Source organism: Microcebus murinus, chromosome 2 (genome assembly GCF_040939455.1).
Source record: "Microcebus murinus isolate Inina chromosome 2, M.murinus_Inina_mat1.0, whole genome shotgun sequence".
Classification (NCBI taxonomy): domain Eukaryota; kingdom Metazoa; phylum Chordata; class Mammalia; order Primates; family Cheirogaleidae; genus Microcebus; species Microcebus murinus.
Genome location: NC_134105.1, coordinates 121,752,714 through 121,770,881, shown reverse-complemented (window position 1 = coordinate 121,770,881; position 18,168 = coordinate 121,752,714). Strand labels below are relative to the sequence as shown.

Genomic DNA, 18,168 nt, shown 5'->3' with positions numbered 1-18,168 from the left:
CTAGTTGTTAGATTGAAATGAAGTATTTAAACTTAAAATTTTGAGTTTATATACTTCCTTTGCAACTGAACTATATTTCTTTTTTTTTTATAGTTTTGGCAGTTTTTGTGTAAAGATGTTACTTTGTGTATAAAGATGTGGTCTTTACTCTCTAGACAAATAAATGATCCATGAGTTGTAGAGAATCAGTGTTAGAGAAGTCCCAAGAAAGATGCTGAGGATCTGGGATGCTTTGTTGTCACTGTTGGGTCACAGAGCCCTTTTGAGTTTGTTTTGTGTGACAGTTTAACTCTCTTGTCAAGAATGGGTCTAAGGTCCAATTAAAGCTAGTTTGTTAATGTAAGAAAAAATTTCAATCTTCATGGTACCATGTTTCACAAATTTTTGTATTGTAAAACAAATTATTCAATTGTGTTTTTAAACTGGACTATCCTATTGTGATTGTCAGTTCATATTTGGTTATTTCTTCTTATTTTCCTTGACTTGAAAGTTTCCTTCATCTATTTTGCCTTTTGTTTTTTAAAATCCAAAGATGTCTACCCAGAAGGATAGACTCTGGGAGTGAGTATGAGGTAGCTATGCTTTTTTTATAGTATGTGTTATATCTTGCTGCTTCTTAAAATTTTAATTATCTTATTCTTATCATCAGAGCACTTGTTTAACATAGGTTCCTGGAAAATATTTTAGAGCAATAGAATTGGAATTTCTAAAATCTGATCCAGTGTCTGTTTTAACAAATGCTCTAGATAATTCTTTTGCATATTCAGGTAAATGAAAGTTTTACTAATGTTTTTTATTTATATATTTTTATTTGCTTTGGAGTTGCTCTGCTGGGCTTTTTTTCTCCCTCTTAAATATATAAGAAAAATATTAGAATTATTTATTTATGAACTACCTCTTATTGCTATTTCATTTTTAGCTTTTATTCTTTTTACATATATTTATCAGATTCACCTGGAATCCTTGGGTCTTGTGGATTTTAGCAGTAAAAAATATAGACTTGTATTTTTATATTTTGATACTGAGAAAATGTCAAGGCTCATAATTATCATTTATCTTTTCTTTGTTTTTAAGTATTTTATTTTGATTGAAATCTTTTATAGAAATATATTAATTCTCACATTTGTGTGAGTAGGTAATAACCAGAAATACTAAATTTGACTTCTGAAAGGTATTTATACCTATCTGTATTTATTATACTTACTCGCCAAATGAAGTTCTTATGAGGAAACTGATTTTAGTGTCTGGAACCTGTGTTCCACTCTGATTTTTGTCTTGATGTTTTATTAGTTTAGTTGGAGTAGAACAGGCTAAGAGTTAGATAACAGAATTACCATTCCCCATAAATAGCTTTTCCAGCATGGTAAATGAGGAATGTAACTTAGAACATCTGTTTCTTAAAATTAACTTTAGTTTTGTGGACAATTGTTTGATTTTAAAATTGCCAATTAGCATTTGGTTAATCTGACTAAATAGAATTAATAGATTAACTTCAATGGATATATCAAGTTACTTCCTACTGGTTATATAATATGATGTTAAAGAAAACTTTGAACTCAAAATTACATTTTTTAAAAGAACAATTATAATTTTTTATTGTAGGAATCACATGCAGCCCAACTACAGATTCTTATGGAATTCCTCAAGGTTGCAAGAAGAAATAAGAGAGAGGTATATTATTTTGTGTGTTTTACATAATGTTTCATGTACTGTTGTTGACTGTTCCTGTTTTATAAAAGCATTTCAGGCCAAAAATTTTATTTAAATATTTTAAAAAGCGTTTGAATATTTAGGTTTTCCTAAGTTTTGTTGTTTTAACTTTCACCTTTACAACTTTATGTTTAAAAAATCCTTTTGTGGAGACACATTGAAAAGTTTTCAGTAAGATTGACTGCAATGAGTTACCTCAAAGCTATAAAGAATAGCAAATGGAATTATCAAATGAGAGCCGTGAAGGGAAAACTTAGAAAAATTTAGATAATAAAGCCTTACCTAGGGTTACAGTTTTTCTTATGGTAAAAATATGTGAGGGTGAAAACAAAGGTACTTATTTAGAACTTAGAAGGTCTAAGTTGTGGAGGATAGCTAAAAGGTAATTTTGTGTTAATTATCTTATTGCCAGAATGTTCTAATTTAACATTTATAAAATTCGTCAGTCATTTCACACGTATACAAAATAGGAGAAAATTAAATAGTCAAAATTCTGTGCTCTGGATAGCATGCTAAAATAAATAACTGAATCTGTGTGTATGTGTGTTTTTTTTTAATTTCTAGTGGTTCTCAAATCTGTTATTTTTACTTTAAGGATTGTGTAAGTAGGATATTTCTTACTCATTTTAAAAAAATCTAAGCTGTGCTGTGTTCTGGGCTATCTTTATTCTGTTTGAAAATAAAAAGATGAGAGATGTTTTTATTTTGACAAAGCACTTTAAGTGTGTATTACCAGAACTTTCCATTGTCTTAGTATGATGTTGTTTTAGTATGATATTTCCCCTTCTTTTGAGTATTCATTATGTCCTGGTTTTAACTTTTTCTGACTTTGTTCAGATTAGATTTTAGTGGATTATACTAGTGTTGATAGTTGAATATTCTTTACATGCATTGTGACTATATTTTTCTTATCCTTAACTTTTGCTAGGTTAACAATTGTGATTTTAGTATGTCTGTTAACAGAAACATTATCTTCATTATAAATTTAAGATTTGCGTCTCTTAAGGTTTTTTTTTTTCTTTTTTGGTTGGGAATGAGATGGTTTCCAGTCATTCATTTGTTTAAAATGTTTGGTAGTACAGTAGAAACTGCAGTAGGCATGAGGATCTTGTTAAAATGCAAGTTTTGATTAAGGGGGCCTGTGTTGAAATCTGACAATCTGCATTTCAAGCAAGCTCATATGATGTTGAAACTTATGGTCCTTGGACCATGCTTTGATTAGCAAGGCTGAAAATTTTTTAATATATGAAAATAAAATGATTAATGCAACATGTACACTGTCAACATTTTTTGCTGTAGAAAATTCTCTGAAAATGAATATTTTTTTGTATTTCATATACAACCTCATTTTAAATAGAATGTAAAATTGTAGTTTTATGTGTTTGTTTTAGATTTTAAACTCATTGAGAATGAGATTCTGTACATAAGAAAGTACCTAATAATGTATGAGTAAATGAATCCACGAAGTGAACAGTCCAAGCATAAGGATACGTGGGGTTAAATGAAATGGCTGGTTTTTATCTGTGTCCTGAAATATTTAAGGTTTTCATTAGTACCTGAGGTTTTTCAGTATTAATCACTGCTTCTCCAGGAGTCTACTGATACCTGCAACAAATTGTTAGTCTTGACATTGTCTCAAAATAAGAGTATAATTTATAAGTATAAAAAACTGAAGGTTCTGAGAGTTTTACACTTACTAGCAAGCTAAGAAGTTAGCCTGACATAGTTTCATTGATGCTGACAGAAGACCTAAAACTACTGGAGATAAAAGACTTTATTACTAGCAGTGACAGTTTCACTTTGCATCAGTTCCCCCGACCCCTAAGTCCCATAGGGGCAATGTGAAGATGGGCCCAGGTGAATTCTGCACGTACAATGGATTTGTGTTCCAGCAAAGGAACTCTGATCTTAGGAAACCCCAATCTTTTAAAGGGAGCTACTAGCAAACCTTTCCAATCTTTGTTCTGCAAGGGAGACACAATTTTAATTATATTGGTCAGAAAACAAACCTACCCTCTGCCCTATTTCTGTCTTGCCTGGCTGTTTGCTGTACACACATTGTTGGAAAAATAATTTAGAACCCAAGCTGTCACAAAATGTGCAGAAACTGGAGAGAACAATGGAGAATTTTTTCCCAACAGTATTCTTTTTTTGTGATCCCAGTTTGTCCTCTCTCTGATGTTGTGTCCAGTTGCTCCCAATAACACCTTCTATGATACTGCCTGTGATCTTATAGCTCTAGTATAGTGTTACTTTGTTTTTGTTATTAAACTTCTGGATGAATTGTGCTATAAGACTTTCAGCTTGACTTTGGTTTGAATCTAATATTATCCTTGTGATTGATTTTTTTTTTCACCCCTTTGGACCATATTTTTTCATAGTAGGTAGTTTAACCAAGAAACATAACTAGGTCCAAGTCCTTGTGGACATTGGTTCCCATTATGTGCAGTGATTATACTGTCATTAATACATTTTAGTTTTCTTTTTAATCTATCCATGATTGAGTGACTATTTCAGTTTTAATTATGCAAGCAACTCTGAGGAACTAGGTTAACATATTTTAAAAATGTACTTATTCTTTTGATTAAATTTCATAAATTTTATCATGATTAGAATTGGATACTATAATAATTTGTAATCATAATAAGCTTTGGTGTAGAAAATTTAGTTGATTAATTCTCATGTTTTAGTGCAGACAGAATGAAGTGAGTGGTTACATTTTCTTCATGCATATATTATAAAATCTATTTGCATGTTTAATACTCAAAATGAATATAGTTGCTAAAGGTCTTACCTTCTGTAGTATAGTTTATATACTTGAACTTATTCAGGTGGAATATAGATTTACCAGGAGGCAAATTGCTACTTTCCAATTTGTTTTCATAAGATTAACATTCATACTTTGAAAATTAACTTTGTGTTTCATTTGTAACTTTTAATTGGGGTTATGATATTGAGTGTTGGTGTAGACATTGATGTATACCAATCAAAGAAGTTAAATATGCATTTCAGATTTAACATAATCTTTACCCCAAGGTCACATGTGGCTAGTAATTTAGGGCTGTTAGAATCCATTTAATTTTCAATTTTGACTTATTTTTTCCTACTGCCTCTCTTTAGAATATCAAGAGAATGGAAAGTGCAAGGTACCTAGTAGGCATTTGTGTTACTTATCTATTGCTGTGTAACAAATTATCCTCAAACTTGATGACTTAAAGCATCAAACATTTAATATCTTGAGTCAGGAATCTTGGTGCAGAGTAGGTGGATGCCTTGGCTCTGGGTTTCTCACCAAGCCGCAATTGAGGTGTTGGCCTGGGTAGCAGTTACCTCAGGGTTTGACTGGGGTAGGAACCCTTTCAAGTTTGCTCACTAGCTTTTGGAAAGACATCAGTTTCTTGCCACATGGACTTCTCCATAGGATAATAACTACATGGCAGCTGCCTACCCCTCAAAGAGAGAGAGTAAGAAAGCAAGACAAAATTAAAATACTTTTTGTATCTTCATCTCAGAAGTTATATCCTAACACTTTTGTCATTTTTTCTTTGTTAGAAGCAAATCATTAGTCTAGGCTACACTTGGAGAGAGTTACTCAAGTGTGTGAATACTAAGAGGTGGGGATCTTTGGAGGCCGTCTTAGAATCTGCCTGCCATGGCATTTAATAATTATATGTATTTAAATGAACATGTGAGTCTTCCTCTATGGTTAGTTTGAACAAAAGAGCTTTGTGTTCCATGTAAAAGCCAGCCTCATCTGTGAAAATTTGTACCAACAGTGACCAATTGCCTTATATTTCATTTTATTTAATTTTAAAATATACTTTTGGACATTTTTGGTACCTGTTTAATTTACTGTACTAGAACAGTTTTGATGAGTCTTAATTCCTTTTTGATTTTGTTTGGAATTTTACTGAATTGAATTTTAAACTATTTTTATATGAAAAACACAGAAAAGTATATAAATCAAATTAATAAGAATTAGAGTGACCATTCATGTAACCACCATCATGAGCACACCAGAATATTTTTAGGACTCTCGAAGCCTCCTGCTGACCCTTTTCTAATTACAGCTTTCTTCCTTGACCATTAGGTAACTAATATCCTGATATTTATGGCAGTTACTTCCTTGCCTTTCTTTAATATTTTGCTGTCTGAGTATCTATATAGTTTCTCTGTTTTTGAGCTTTATATAAATGTGCTTGTGCAATATGTGCTCTTTCATTCCTGTCTTCTTTGGCTCTATGTTAAGATTCATCTGTATGGTTGTATATATGGTAGTTGATTGATTTTTGTTGTTGCATATTATTCCATGAGGTGAATAAACTCCATTTTTGTTGTTGAAAACCTGACTGAAAACTTAGGTTTTCAGTTTTGGCTCTTCACAAACAATGGTACTATCTTACATATGTATCCAGGTATATGTATGTTAGCATACAAATCTGTATGGTATGTATTTAGAAGTAGACTTGATGAGTCATAGGGTATGTATATCTTCAGTTTTAATAGATAATAACAAAATGTTTTCCAAAGCAAGAGGTATTATTTCTTCTTCCTACAAACATTCCTCTTGCATTGTGTTCTTGCCAATACTTGGTATCAATAGACTGCTCCCAGTTTAGCTAATCTTGGAGTATGTATTGCTATCTCTTTGTTGTTTTAATCTACATTTCCCTGATGACTAATGAGGCTTGGCACCTGATACTGTGTTTTTGGCCATTTGGATTTTTGTGTGTATGTATAAAGTACTTGTTTAAAACTTTTTGCATTTTTTTCTATTTGGTTGATTTTTCTTAATGGTTTGATATGTATATATGCTAGATGTACATCTTTATCAGGTCTGTCTATCACAGATATCTTTGCCTCTACTCAGGCTGTTTTTTCCACTATATTAATGGTGTCATTTGATGAACAGAGGTTTCTGACTTTAATAGAGTCAAAGTTATCTTTTCTGTTATAATTAGTGCCTATTGTGTCAATTAAAGAAGTCTTTTCCACTTGTGGTCATAAAGATATTTACTTTCCGGCCGGGCGCGGTGGCTCATGCTTGTAATCCTAGCACTCTGGGAGGCCGAGGTGGGTGGATGGCTCAAGGTCAGGAGTTCAAAACCAGCCTGAGCGAGACCCCGTCTCTACTATAAAAATAGAAAGAAATTAATTGGCCGTCTAATATATATATATATATATAAAAAATTAGCTGGGCATGGTGGCTCGTGCCTGTAGTCCCAGCAACTCGGGAGGCTGAGGCAGTAGGATTGCTTAAGCCCAGGAGTTTGAGGTTGCTGTGAGCTAGGCTGATGCCACGGCACTCACTCTAGCCTAGGCAAGAAAGCGAGACTCTGTCTCAAAAAAAAAAAAAGATATTTACTTTCCTATACTGTCCTTTATTTGAAGCTTTATTCTTTTTTATCTTCTACATTTGGATCTATACTCTACTTGAAGATTTATTTTTGTGTTTAATGGGAGGTATGGGATCTTTTTATATGGATATCCAGCTGTCCAAGCATCATTTATTTAAAAAGTCCATTCTCTCTCCATTGCTCTGAAGTTTCACCTTTGTCATATATCAAGTATGTATCAAGTATCCAAATATGTATGGATCTATTTCTAGGCTCTCTTTTCTGCTACACTGGTCTGTTTAATACCACCTTGTATTAAAAGCTAGACCTTTTAGTAACTTGCTGTTCATCTGGAAAGTCTGGAAATGCTCTTTGCATTTCTGTATAGATTTTAGAATCAGCTAGTATATTCCCATGGTAAACTTGCTGTGATTTTTATTTGAATTACTTTTGTGATGAATTTGGGAGACTGTATATTTACAGTATTTAGTCTTCTAATCTGTAAATGTGGTATGTCTCTCTATATTTAGGTCTTTAAAAAAATCTTTAAAAATTTTGAATTTTTCAGGGTATCATTCTTACACATCTTTATTTTAGATTTAGTTATTTTTGATGCTATTGTAAATGCTATCTGTGTCTTTAATGTTAGTTTCTTACTGTTGCTGGTATATAGAAATACTGTTTATTTTTACATACTTTTTTTAAAATCCCACAGCCTAGTTGGCTCTCATTAATTCTAATTTATTTGTAGATTCTTTTATGTTTTCTGTGTACACATCATAATCTGCAAATAATAACAGTTTAGTTTCTTTTTTATAATCCTTATATATTTTATTTATTTTTCTTGTCTACTCTGCTGGCTAGGACATCCAGTACATGATGAATAGAAGTGGTGATAGCGGGGCACCCCTAGTCTTGATGCTGATCTCAAAGTGAAAGCATTCGGCGTGTCACCATTAGGTATGATGTTTTTTGTAGGGTTTTTTTTAGGTACTTTTTATCATTCAAGGAAGTACGTTTCTATTCCCAGTTTGCTAAGAGGATTTCTAAAATTATGAGTGGGATTGAATATTCTCTAAAAATTTTTGTGCGTCTGAGACAATCATGATTTTTCTTTTTCATCCTATTGTCAGTAATTACATACAAAACCAATTACATTGGTTTAACCTTAGAAAGTCAATCAACTTTGCACCTAGGGTGACCAACCATTTTGATTGAGATTTTTGTTCTGTCACTAAACATTTTGCATTCTAGGAAACCCCACCAGGATAGTTGGTCCCCCTACTTGTGTCCCTTATGTAAATCAAACTTGGTCATTATGTGTATACTCTTCTATGTGGTTTGGCTTGCTAATATTGTGTTTAGGATTTTTGCATCTGTGTTTGGTGAATGAGATATTTTTCCTTACACTGATCTTGTCCAGTTTTGCTATAAAGATTATGTTAACTTTTCACATGAGTTAGGAAATGTACCTTCTTTGTCTTCTCCTGGAAGAATTTGTATCATCTAAGAAGGGTATCTTTTTGAATGTTTAAAGATCTTACTGGAGCAGCAATGTGGGCTTGTGATGTGTTTGCAGAAAGTTTTAAATTATTAATTCAGTTATACAGTTATATGCTTATTCAGGGTTTTGTTTTAGATATCACTTTAGATATGTTAAACTTTTTCTAGGAATTGTCTATGTCATGTAAATTTTCAAATTTATTGGCATAACATTGGTCTTAATAGAGTCTTAAGTGTTCCCAGGGTTTTTAGTGTTGTCTTATCTTTCATTCTTGACACTGCTTATTTTGCTGTTCCTTTTTCTCTTTTTTCTTGATCAGTTCTTTTCAGAGATGTATCAATTTTATGAGATTTATCTAAGAACCAACTTTTGGCTTTGTTATCTTTTGGATTTTATATTTGTTTCCTGATTTTATTAATTTGTGCTACTTATTATTTTCATCCTTCTACTCTTTTTGGTTTTATTGTTCCTTTCTAATTTGTAGACTTGGATATGCATATTACTGTGCAGACTGCTTTTTCTAATATAGGCATTGGGCCACAGTTCATTTTTTTAACCTGTAGCTAATGATTTTGGTATCATACTTTGTTATTGTTTAGTTCAAAATTGTTTTTAATTTTCATTATATGTTTTCCTTAGGCCTGTGGGAGGGTGATTTAGAAATCAACTTCTTATTACTCGAACATGGAGATTTTCTTGAGTTTTTTGTTAATGAATTTCTGTTACAATTGCATTGTAATCAGAAAGTACTTTGTGTTTTATTCTTTTGAGTGTGATATTTGCTGTGGTACCTGGTAGTTGGTTAAATTTTTAAATATTTGTGCTTGAAAAGAATGTGTTTTCTGCAATTGCATGGTTCAGTATAAAGTTGTTAAATGTATGGTGAGAATTTTCTGCAACTTTACTGAGTCTTTGTGTCCTTGTGGTATCAATTACTAAATCATTATATTTAAGATAGTTTCTCATAGAGCCTCATTTAGTTGGACTGTGTTTTTTTAATCTACTCTGCCAGTTGCAGTCTTTTAATTGTGTACTAAGTATTTACCATAAATGTTATGGCTTAAGCCAGCCATTTTATTATTTGTTTTATGTTTCTTTTCTCTGTTTGTGTTGTTATTTTAGTTGTTGTTTTTCTGTTTTGGTCTCTGAGTTCTTGAACTTTTTTTAGAATTCCATTTTGATTTATCTATAATGTTTTTGAGTACATCTCTTTGTATGGCTTTTCAGTGGTTTTTCTAGGTATTACATCATATATTTGTAAGTTATTACAGTCTATTGGTGTTGACATCTGTTTACATTTGCTTTTCAATAAGTCATTTTATTTTGCCCTCCTATTTATTTATTTATCAGTCATCCTGTTCTATGTTTTATTCTCATCTTTTAAATAAATTGCTGTGGGAAGATTGAACAAAGTCTTATAGTCTGTCACTACAGGGACTAGGTATTAAGTATGTATATGTCTGTGGGGTGGTGGTATGGGACATGTGTAGTATACACTTCATATGACTAAATGCTTCCCTTAAATTCAATATGTACTCTCTAGTTTTCATTCCTTCTTACCCTTCTAACATTTTTTTTCAATATTTCTTGTTTGACACCTTATTAGGCTTTCTCACATAGATAGGTTAACATTATTGTTTCTGTACTTTATGGATTTATCAGACAGCACTTGTACATTAGTTGTTGTTTTTTTTTTTTCATTCTGTCGCCCTGGCTAGAGTGCAGTGGCATCATCGGAGTTTACTGCAACCTCAAACTCCTGGGCTCAAGCAGTCCTCTTGCCTCAGTCACCCAAGTAGCTGGGACTGTAGGTGCTCCACAGCTCCGGGCCCATTTTTCTATTTTTAGTAGAGATGGGGCTTTGCTCTTGCTCAGGCTTGTCTTGAACTCCTGAGCTCAAGCAGTTCTCTCACTTCAGCCTCCCAGAGTGCTAGCATAACGGGTGAGCCACTGTGCACAGCCTAGTTGTTTCATTTTTAAATTGAACCACATGAAATTGCTGTTTTTGTAGTTCATCTTATATATGATTATAGGTGTATTATCCAACAAAAGCATTGGAGTATTAGAAGGATAGGACATTATCTTCGGAAAAGAGGACATTAGAGTTAAATATTTGGGGATTTCAGTTGACATTAGCAATTTTTTCTGGTCTTTCCAATTCAAAAGCAAAATTAAAATTATTAATTTGATCTCAGTTATGTATTAGGTATCATACAAGTGATATAGGCTATCTCTAGATGTTATTATATTATAGATGTTTACTTTCAGCCTTCATTTTAAAAGCTGACCATGGGAGTCCTTTTCTGAAATATAGGTCAGCATAACTGGAGTTCAAAGTGTCTATGAACCAAAAGGCTCCAGTGATGGTGAGGAATAACTGGGATGTTTATAGATAGCTAAAGTGGGTAGGGAGTGACTTCGCTACTTGGTATGAGCTAGACCAGAGTGGGTTTTATTTTAGAATGGGAGACTAATTGTTGGACATGGCATGAAATGGAGTACAAATGATGCATTTCACCTAGTCTTGTGAACCTGGGACATTCAAGAATTTATTAGTGATTAGCCTCTATTTGAAAGAGTGCCAAGATAGTTAGTGTCTTTGAGGGAGAGCAAGTTTTCAGTTAAGGTAGTATTGTGTAACAGATTTTAAGATGGTGGAAAGTTTATTAATGTATCTGGATAAGTTGAAAGCATTTGACAGTGCTAATCAGTCTTTTTTTTTTTTTTTTTTGAGACAGAGTCTCACTTTGTTGCCCAGGCTAGAGTGAGTGCCGTGAGCCTAGCTCACAGCAACCTCAAACTCCTGGGCTCGAGTGATCCTTCTGCCTCAGCCTCCCAGGTAGCTGGGACTACAGGCATGCGCCACCATGTCCGGCTAATTTTTTTTATATATATATATATCAGTTGGCCAATTAATTTCTTTCTATTTATAGTAGAGACGGGGTCTCGCTCTTGCTCAGGCTGGTTTTGAACTCCTGACCTTGAGCAATCTGCCCGCCTCGGCCTCCCAAGAGCTAGGATTACAGGCGTGAGCCACAGCGCCCGGCCCTAATCAGTCTTTTTATCCCTGGTTTCTCCAATAGTATACTGTCTTTCTTCTGGTTTTGTGGCTATCACTTTGCCCTTCTTGATAGTTAATACTGCTTCTTCCTTTGTCCATCTCTTTAACTTTGGTGTTCAGTTTTCGTTTTTATCTCTTCTGACTATGCGGATTGATATTAACCAATTTTGTTCATTGCCATAGCTTCAGATTTACTCCTTTTCTCATAGCTTTTGTGTCTTTGCATATGTTATTATTTACTCTGCTTATTTTGTACTTTCCCACTGTTTTCTACTTGGCAGCGATATTTCAACTAATGGCTTAGTTGTTTTCCATTTCCTCTAGACTGGAGTCTGGGAGGGCAAGGGCTATAGATTTTCTAAATCCTGTTTTTCTCAGTGCTTAGCAAGATGCCTAGGATTGGTAAATATTTGAATTAATAAGTTATCAATTAGATTACCAACTCTGCCTGTATTGCCACAGAAGAGAGGGTGCTAATGCTAATAAACTTAAACAAACCCTCTTCACTTTTACTAGTCATTAAAGAAATGAATTAAACAATAAGGTACTGTTTTCAAGAGGTAGTATAGGATAGTGGTTAACAGCATGAATTCTGGAGCAAAAAGCCTGCCTTGATTTGAATTCCAGTTCTGCCACTACTTGCTGAATGATTTTGGACAAATCATTTAGCTTTTCTGCGCCTCATTTTCATAATATTTACTAATACCTATTTCACATCTGGCAATCAGTATTGTTGTGTAAGTATTCATTGTTACTATTTTATATTTTAAAAATCTGTTTTCTCTATATATATGCTAGAGTAAGATAGCCAGTTATCCATACTGATGATAGAAATTTAAATTGGTATATAGTGTTTCTAGAAAGCATTTTTATGTTATGTAATGAACAATTTTCCAACTACTACTTCTGATTGAATAATTTTATTTTTAATAATCTCTTATTAAAATCTGAAGTAACCTTTTAATAAAATCTGAAAATGAAATGAAGTAAAATCTGAAAGGCCTGTATGTTCCAGATTTATTTGTGATACTTTGCAAACAGCTTAAATCTCTAGTGAGAGTGAAATAGTTAAAATATATTTTTGAATATTATTCAACAGTTAAAATGTTTGCATTTTAGTGACATAGGAAATGATTATGATGTAATGGGCAAGTTATAAAAGATAAAATATTATCTTAAATGTGCTTTAAAATCTCTAAGAAAGAAATGTTAATATGCTAACTTGTGTTTGCTTTGGGTGATGGGATTTAACCTCTGTCAGACTACTTTTTATTTATTAAATGGGATTAATAACTGATATGCTATATTTTTTATTTGGTTTTTCATAATTAAATGAGGTAATATGAAAGGTCTTTAGATAACTTGTATTTTTTAAGTCATTTATTATCATTTTCATCTTTTGTATTTTTATTATAAGATCAAACCCTATTGTATTAAAGAAATATGACATTGTATTTTCTTAAAGATTAAGTCTTTACCTTTGCATTCAAACATTGGAACTTCTAGCTATATTTTTTCGGTGTTTTTCATCTCTAATTTGTCATTAGTACCTAGTTTTCTAGAAATTATTTTTTAAATGTAAACTTATTTTGTGATCATGGTGATACCATTGTGGTTTGGCTTAGGTTTTTTTTTTCCCCTATTTAATCTACAGCAATTGGAACAGATCCAGAAGGAGCTAAGTGTTTTGGAAGAGGATATTAAAAGAGTGGAAGTAAGAAATCAAAAATTTATCCCATATCTTGCAATTTTTCCAATTTCATGAAATTGTCACCTGTCCTTTAAGTTGCTGCATTGAATTTATGGGATTAAATTTATGGGATTAACCACTTTCTTGGTTATGAAGAAAGTAACACATATTACTTTAATTTTAATTGAGAATGCACTTTTGTAGAGAAACACATTCTGAGCCCTTTCTTGATGATAAAATGTAGTATAAATTTATTTTTATAATGTTTTATTGCCATAATTTTTTTGATTAGATTGAAAAAATCACCGTATTATCTTGGAATGCCATCATATTAACTTAAAACCCTCAATTGTTACCACTAAAATGATTCATTGCTGTGCCATTTTTTAATTAAATAAATAATTTTTACATATCTATTATGTGCATTTCTAGGTGGTAAGGTTGATTAAAAGAGAAATATAAAGATAAATTATCAATATTCTAGGAATTGATAATATAATGTAGTTTACTTAAATCCATGGGAGGATTCTTGGGAGGCTCATAAGCTATTATGATGTGAGGTTTTTGCCTTTGGATGTATTTAAATTTAGTTTGTGTTTTTCATTATTCTCATATGTCATTTTCTTTTGCTGATATGTAGAATATGTTAAAAGATAATGAATTTAATAGTTAGTGGATGTTCAGCATCCCATGTGACATTCGTAATTTATTATTATATTTATGTCATTTGCTTGACTATATTACTGAGCTGAGCTTTCATTAGCCAGAAATAATTTTACCTGATTATGCATCTTTAGTGGTGTTTTAAAATTTGCTATTTTCCCGTTATAATCATAATGTAGCATATAAGAAAAGGAGGCTAGCTTGTCGGTATGATTCAGAGAAATAATTTATACAATAATGGTTGATTAGGAGGCCTTTTTTCCTGGGTTACTGATCAAAAATTATAGTTTAAATCATTAAGCAAAGCTAATATTTGAATCAAGAAGAGTGTTACTCTTCTTAATATTTGTGGAGAATATTTTTAAAGTAGAAACTGCCATATCTTGGGGGGTTTTTTTGTACTTTAAAGAATTGAACCTGATGATCTTGTTACCTTACTGTCATATTTACCTTAATATTTATAGTAGGTTATCGCCTGGATTAATGATTTACTAGTTCAATTAGTGTAATGTACATCTATCTAATTTAAATATTTGTTTGTCTTTTTCTGTATTTGGTGTCTTCATTAATAATGAACAATATTTATTAAGGAATTTATAGTTCTTTATGTATACTGTGGAAGAGACTCATCTCTTAACTTTTCAAATGTCCGTGTTTTTGTACTCTGTGGAGAGGAAGTATTCAGAAATTTGGGTGTTGAGAGAAAAAGGGACTGATGAAAACCCAGAATTGAAAAGGAATATGCCATCTCTCTTTGATTTATGTATCTTCTATTTGGAGTATCTACTATAACTCAGATAATTTTACTTTCAGGAAATGAGTGGCTTATACTCTCCTGTCAGTGAAGATAGCACAGTGCCTCAATTTGAAGCTCCTTCTCCATCACACAGGTACAAAGCTTCACACTTGCAATTGCTTAAAGTTCGTATTACAAAGTGTGCATATGGTACTAGTCCTTGGGAACCTTTTCCATGCAATGTACAAAAACCCTTAGAAATTACTTTTGGTCATGATGTATAAATGAGATTCAGATGGCCCATCTGTTTTCTTAATGCTTTCAATTTCTTGCCAGGAACATTTAGTGAGTAGAATATTATAATATTGTGAATTCACAGTTGGATTAAAATTTTGATAAATTTCTTACAATAATGATAGCTTTAAATATCTTGTAAATTAAAATCAGATGACATACAAATCTAAATTTGAGAACATGAAATGGTAATATTAGGGGAAAATGTGATAAAACCTTGGATTTTCCCCCTAACTCACTGAATTTTCTTGGGCAGACCACTTTCTCCAGATTTAAAATGAGACCACTAGATAGATCTGTTAGATTTCCCTGGTATTTTCTTATAATTCCTTGTTATTAATTTAAGTCTTCCCTTCTGTATGTTCTATTAGAGCAGGGATTATATTTGTCTCAACTATGACTGTTTCCCTAGATTTTAGAATAATGCTTGGCCTCATTTAGTAAGTATTTATAAAATATAGTGAATGTCTATGACAGGGGTCCTCAAACTTTTTAAACAGGGGACCAGTTCACTGTCCCTCAGGTGTTGGAGGGCCGGAATATAGTTTAAAAAAAAACTATGAACAAATTCCTATGCACACTGCACATATCTTATTTTGAAGTAAAAAAACAATCTGGCAAAAACACCTGCATGTGGCCCGCAGACCGTAGTTTGAGAACGCCTGGTCTATGATCCCTTTTAAGCTCTAAATTCTATTTTATGAAATATGTGCTGTCTAAATTTTGACTTTTGAATTTTTATGTTTGAAATGTTCAAAGTAAGAGCAATTTTACATGAAGCCACTTTTTAGAAAAATTTACTAATCCATTTAAGGATAATGGTCTAATGGTTACTTTTCAGACTTATGGTTATAGGGTAACGTGTATTAGGAACAGTAGGTTACACTAACCTTCAGAACCTTTATCATTTTAGGACAATCTATTATGAGTCTAGTTTAGTGTGATGTATGGGAAATGGAGTGTAGGAGATGTTCTGGTTAAGGAGCATTCCTGGGAGATTTGATATTATTCCCATTAAACATGGTGTGCAGAATCCCTGTGAATTCTAGTTGATTCTGGGGTCACTTTGGCTGTGTAATTCAGCTGGTTTTCCTCCTTATTTTACTTGGTTTAAAAGATATGGGAATGATTGGGTCTGTGAGATATTGTTATCTTTAAGTCTGGCATTCATTTACTGATATACATGGGATCTTTGTCAGTGGAATATTTATTGTATGAATACATAGAGGGAAGCAGAAATTGTTACATCACAAAAAATTCACTAATAAACTGACAATTCATTCACATTGTCATATCACATTTTTTTAAAATTTCATAATATTAAGGGAGTACAAACATTTTTGTTACGTAGATAAATTTTGTAATGTTTAAGTTGGGTCTTTTAGTGTGCCCATCACCCAGATAGTGTTCATTGTATCCGATAGGTAGGTTTTTATCCCACTCCTCCTCCTCCCCCTCCCCCTTCTTGATTTCCAGTGACTTTTACATTTCTTTGTGTCCAAGTGTGCCCATCTATTAGCTCCCAATTATTAGAGAGTACATGTGGTGTTTGTTTTTCCATTCCTGAGATACTTTACTTAGGATAATGGTCTCCAGTTCCATCCAAGTGCTACAAAAGACATTATTTCATTCCTTTTTATGGCCAAGGAATCCCTCTCTGCTTAATGGCAGCATTTCCTTATATCTATTGTGTCCAGGTCTTTGCTACTCAGTCTTTCACTGATTGTTGGATTTTATAAACTTGTGACAATATAGTGCATTCTTAATTGGTCTATTTTGTGAATGCCGCTTATGTACTAGACATTATTCTAGGTATTGAATCAAGTTAACGAAGTTCCTGCCTTTAAGGAGCTTAACTTCTGGAATGTCTGTATGGAGGTTGTGGGAAATACTAAACAAGCAAATATGTAGCATGGTAGTAGCATGTTAACATGAATACAATCATGGTCTGCATAATGATGTTGCCATCAGTGATGGACTACATATATGATGGTGATCCCATAAGATTGTAATGGAGCATATAGGTACCTGATATATGGCACTCAATATTGGCATTGCAGATCAAGTAGAGACAGTGATTGGCATTCAGTAATGGTGTTGGGACGCTTAGTTTTCCATTTGAAAATATATATATATAAAAATAAAAATATATATACTGTCTGGGTTTGTGAAAGTACACTCCATGATGTTTACACAACAAAGAAATCGCTTAACAACACATTTCTCAGAATATATACTCATTGTTAAGCGACATATGACTGTAGTACTTTAGGAAGAGAAATTAGGCACAATAGGGGTTTGCAAGAGGATCCTATTTTAGTTTCCATAGTGCGGCTTCTCCAAGGAAGTGACATTTAAGTTGACACATGAATGAAGTGAAGAGTAATTATGATAGAAATTCATTGGATAGTGTTGAGTAGGATCTGATTTAGATTTTCAAATGTGTATTTGGAGTCCACGGTGGAGAAAAAGAGAAGATAACTATGGTCTCTCCGAAGCCCCTGGCATTGGAAGCAGGAAGCAAAGTTAGGAAGCATTGTAGCAGTCCAGAAGAGAGGAGTTGTTGGTTTGGATTAGGATTTTATTGGAAGAGGTAAAGGCGGTTACCTTGTAATAGTAACAGATCTTGTAGAATTGTAGTCCCCAACCCCAGGGCAGTGGTCTGATACAGGTCAGTGACCTATTAGAACTGGGCTGTGCTTCAAGGCCTGAGTCCCTCCTCCCCCAACCTGCCCCAGCTCCCTGGAAAAATTATATTCCATGAAACTTAAGAACCTGGCCACACAGTAGGAGGTGAGTGGTGGGTAGGTAGTGAAGCTTCATCTCTGTTCACAGCTCGCATTACTGCCTGAGCTCTGACCCGCCTCACCTTCCCTGCCCCTAGTCTGTGCAATAATTGTCTCCCATGAAACTGGTCCCTGATGCCAAAAAGGTTGGGGATCGCTGTTGTAGAAGATACAGGATTTCATGAAGTCTGTGAAAATATTGATGGAGAATTGCTAGAATCACTTGCAAAGCTATCGTCAAGTGAGATTCTAGCAGAGTTACACTGTTTGATAGTTAAAAAAGGGAAAATAGGCATACACAACATTTCCTTTAAGAGTGTTTTGATATTTTCTTTGAACAAGTCAATTTGAATATCCATCAAGGATTGAGAGAGTCACTTGGGGAAAA

The 18,168-nt window shown here is 33.0% G+C and overlaps 1 protein-coding gene across 7 annotated transcripts in view; it reads left to right on the top strand.

The window, feature by feature from the left end:
* The window catches only part of COP1 (COP1 E3 ubiquitin ligase), a 217,456-nt gene that overhangs the window by 53,721 nt on the left and 145,567 nt on the right, over positions 1-18,168 (top strand). For 4 of the 7 annotated variants that reach the window (XM_076000399.1, XM_012765045.3, XM_076000398.1 and 1 more), the window contains 3 exons: positions 1,603-1,671; positions 13,266-13,325; positions 14,778-14,854. In XM_076000399.1, coding sequence (XP_075856514.1) covers positions 1,603-1,671; positions 13,266-13,325; positions 14,778-14,854 — 206 coding nt within the window. The remainder of the gene's footprint in view (positions 1-1,602; positions 1,672-13,265; positions 13,326-14,777; positions 14,855-18,168) is intronic. The other 3 variants (XM_012765047.3, XM_076000400.1, XM_012765046.3) reach the window with 1 other exon arrangement.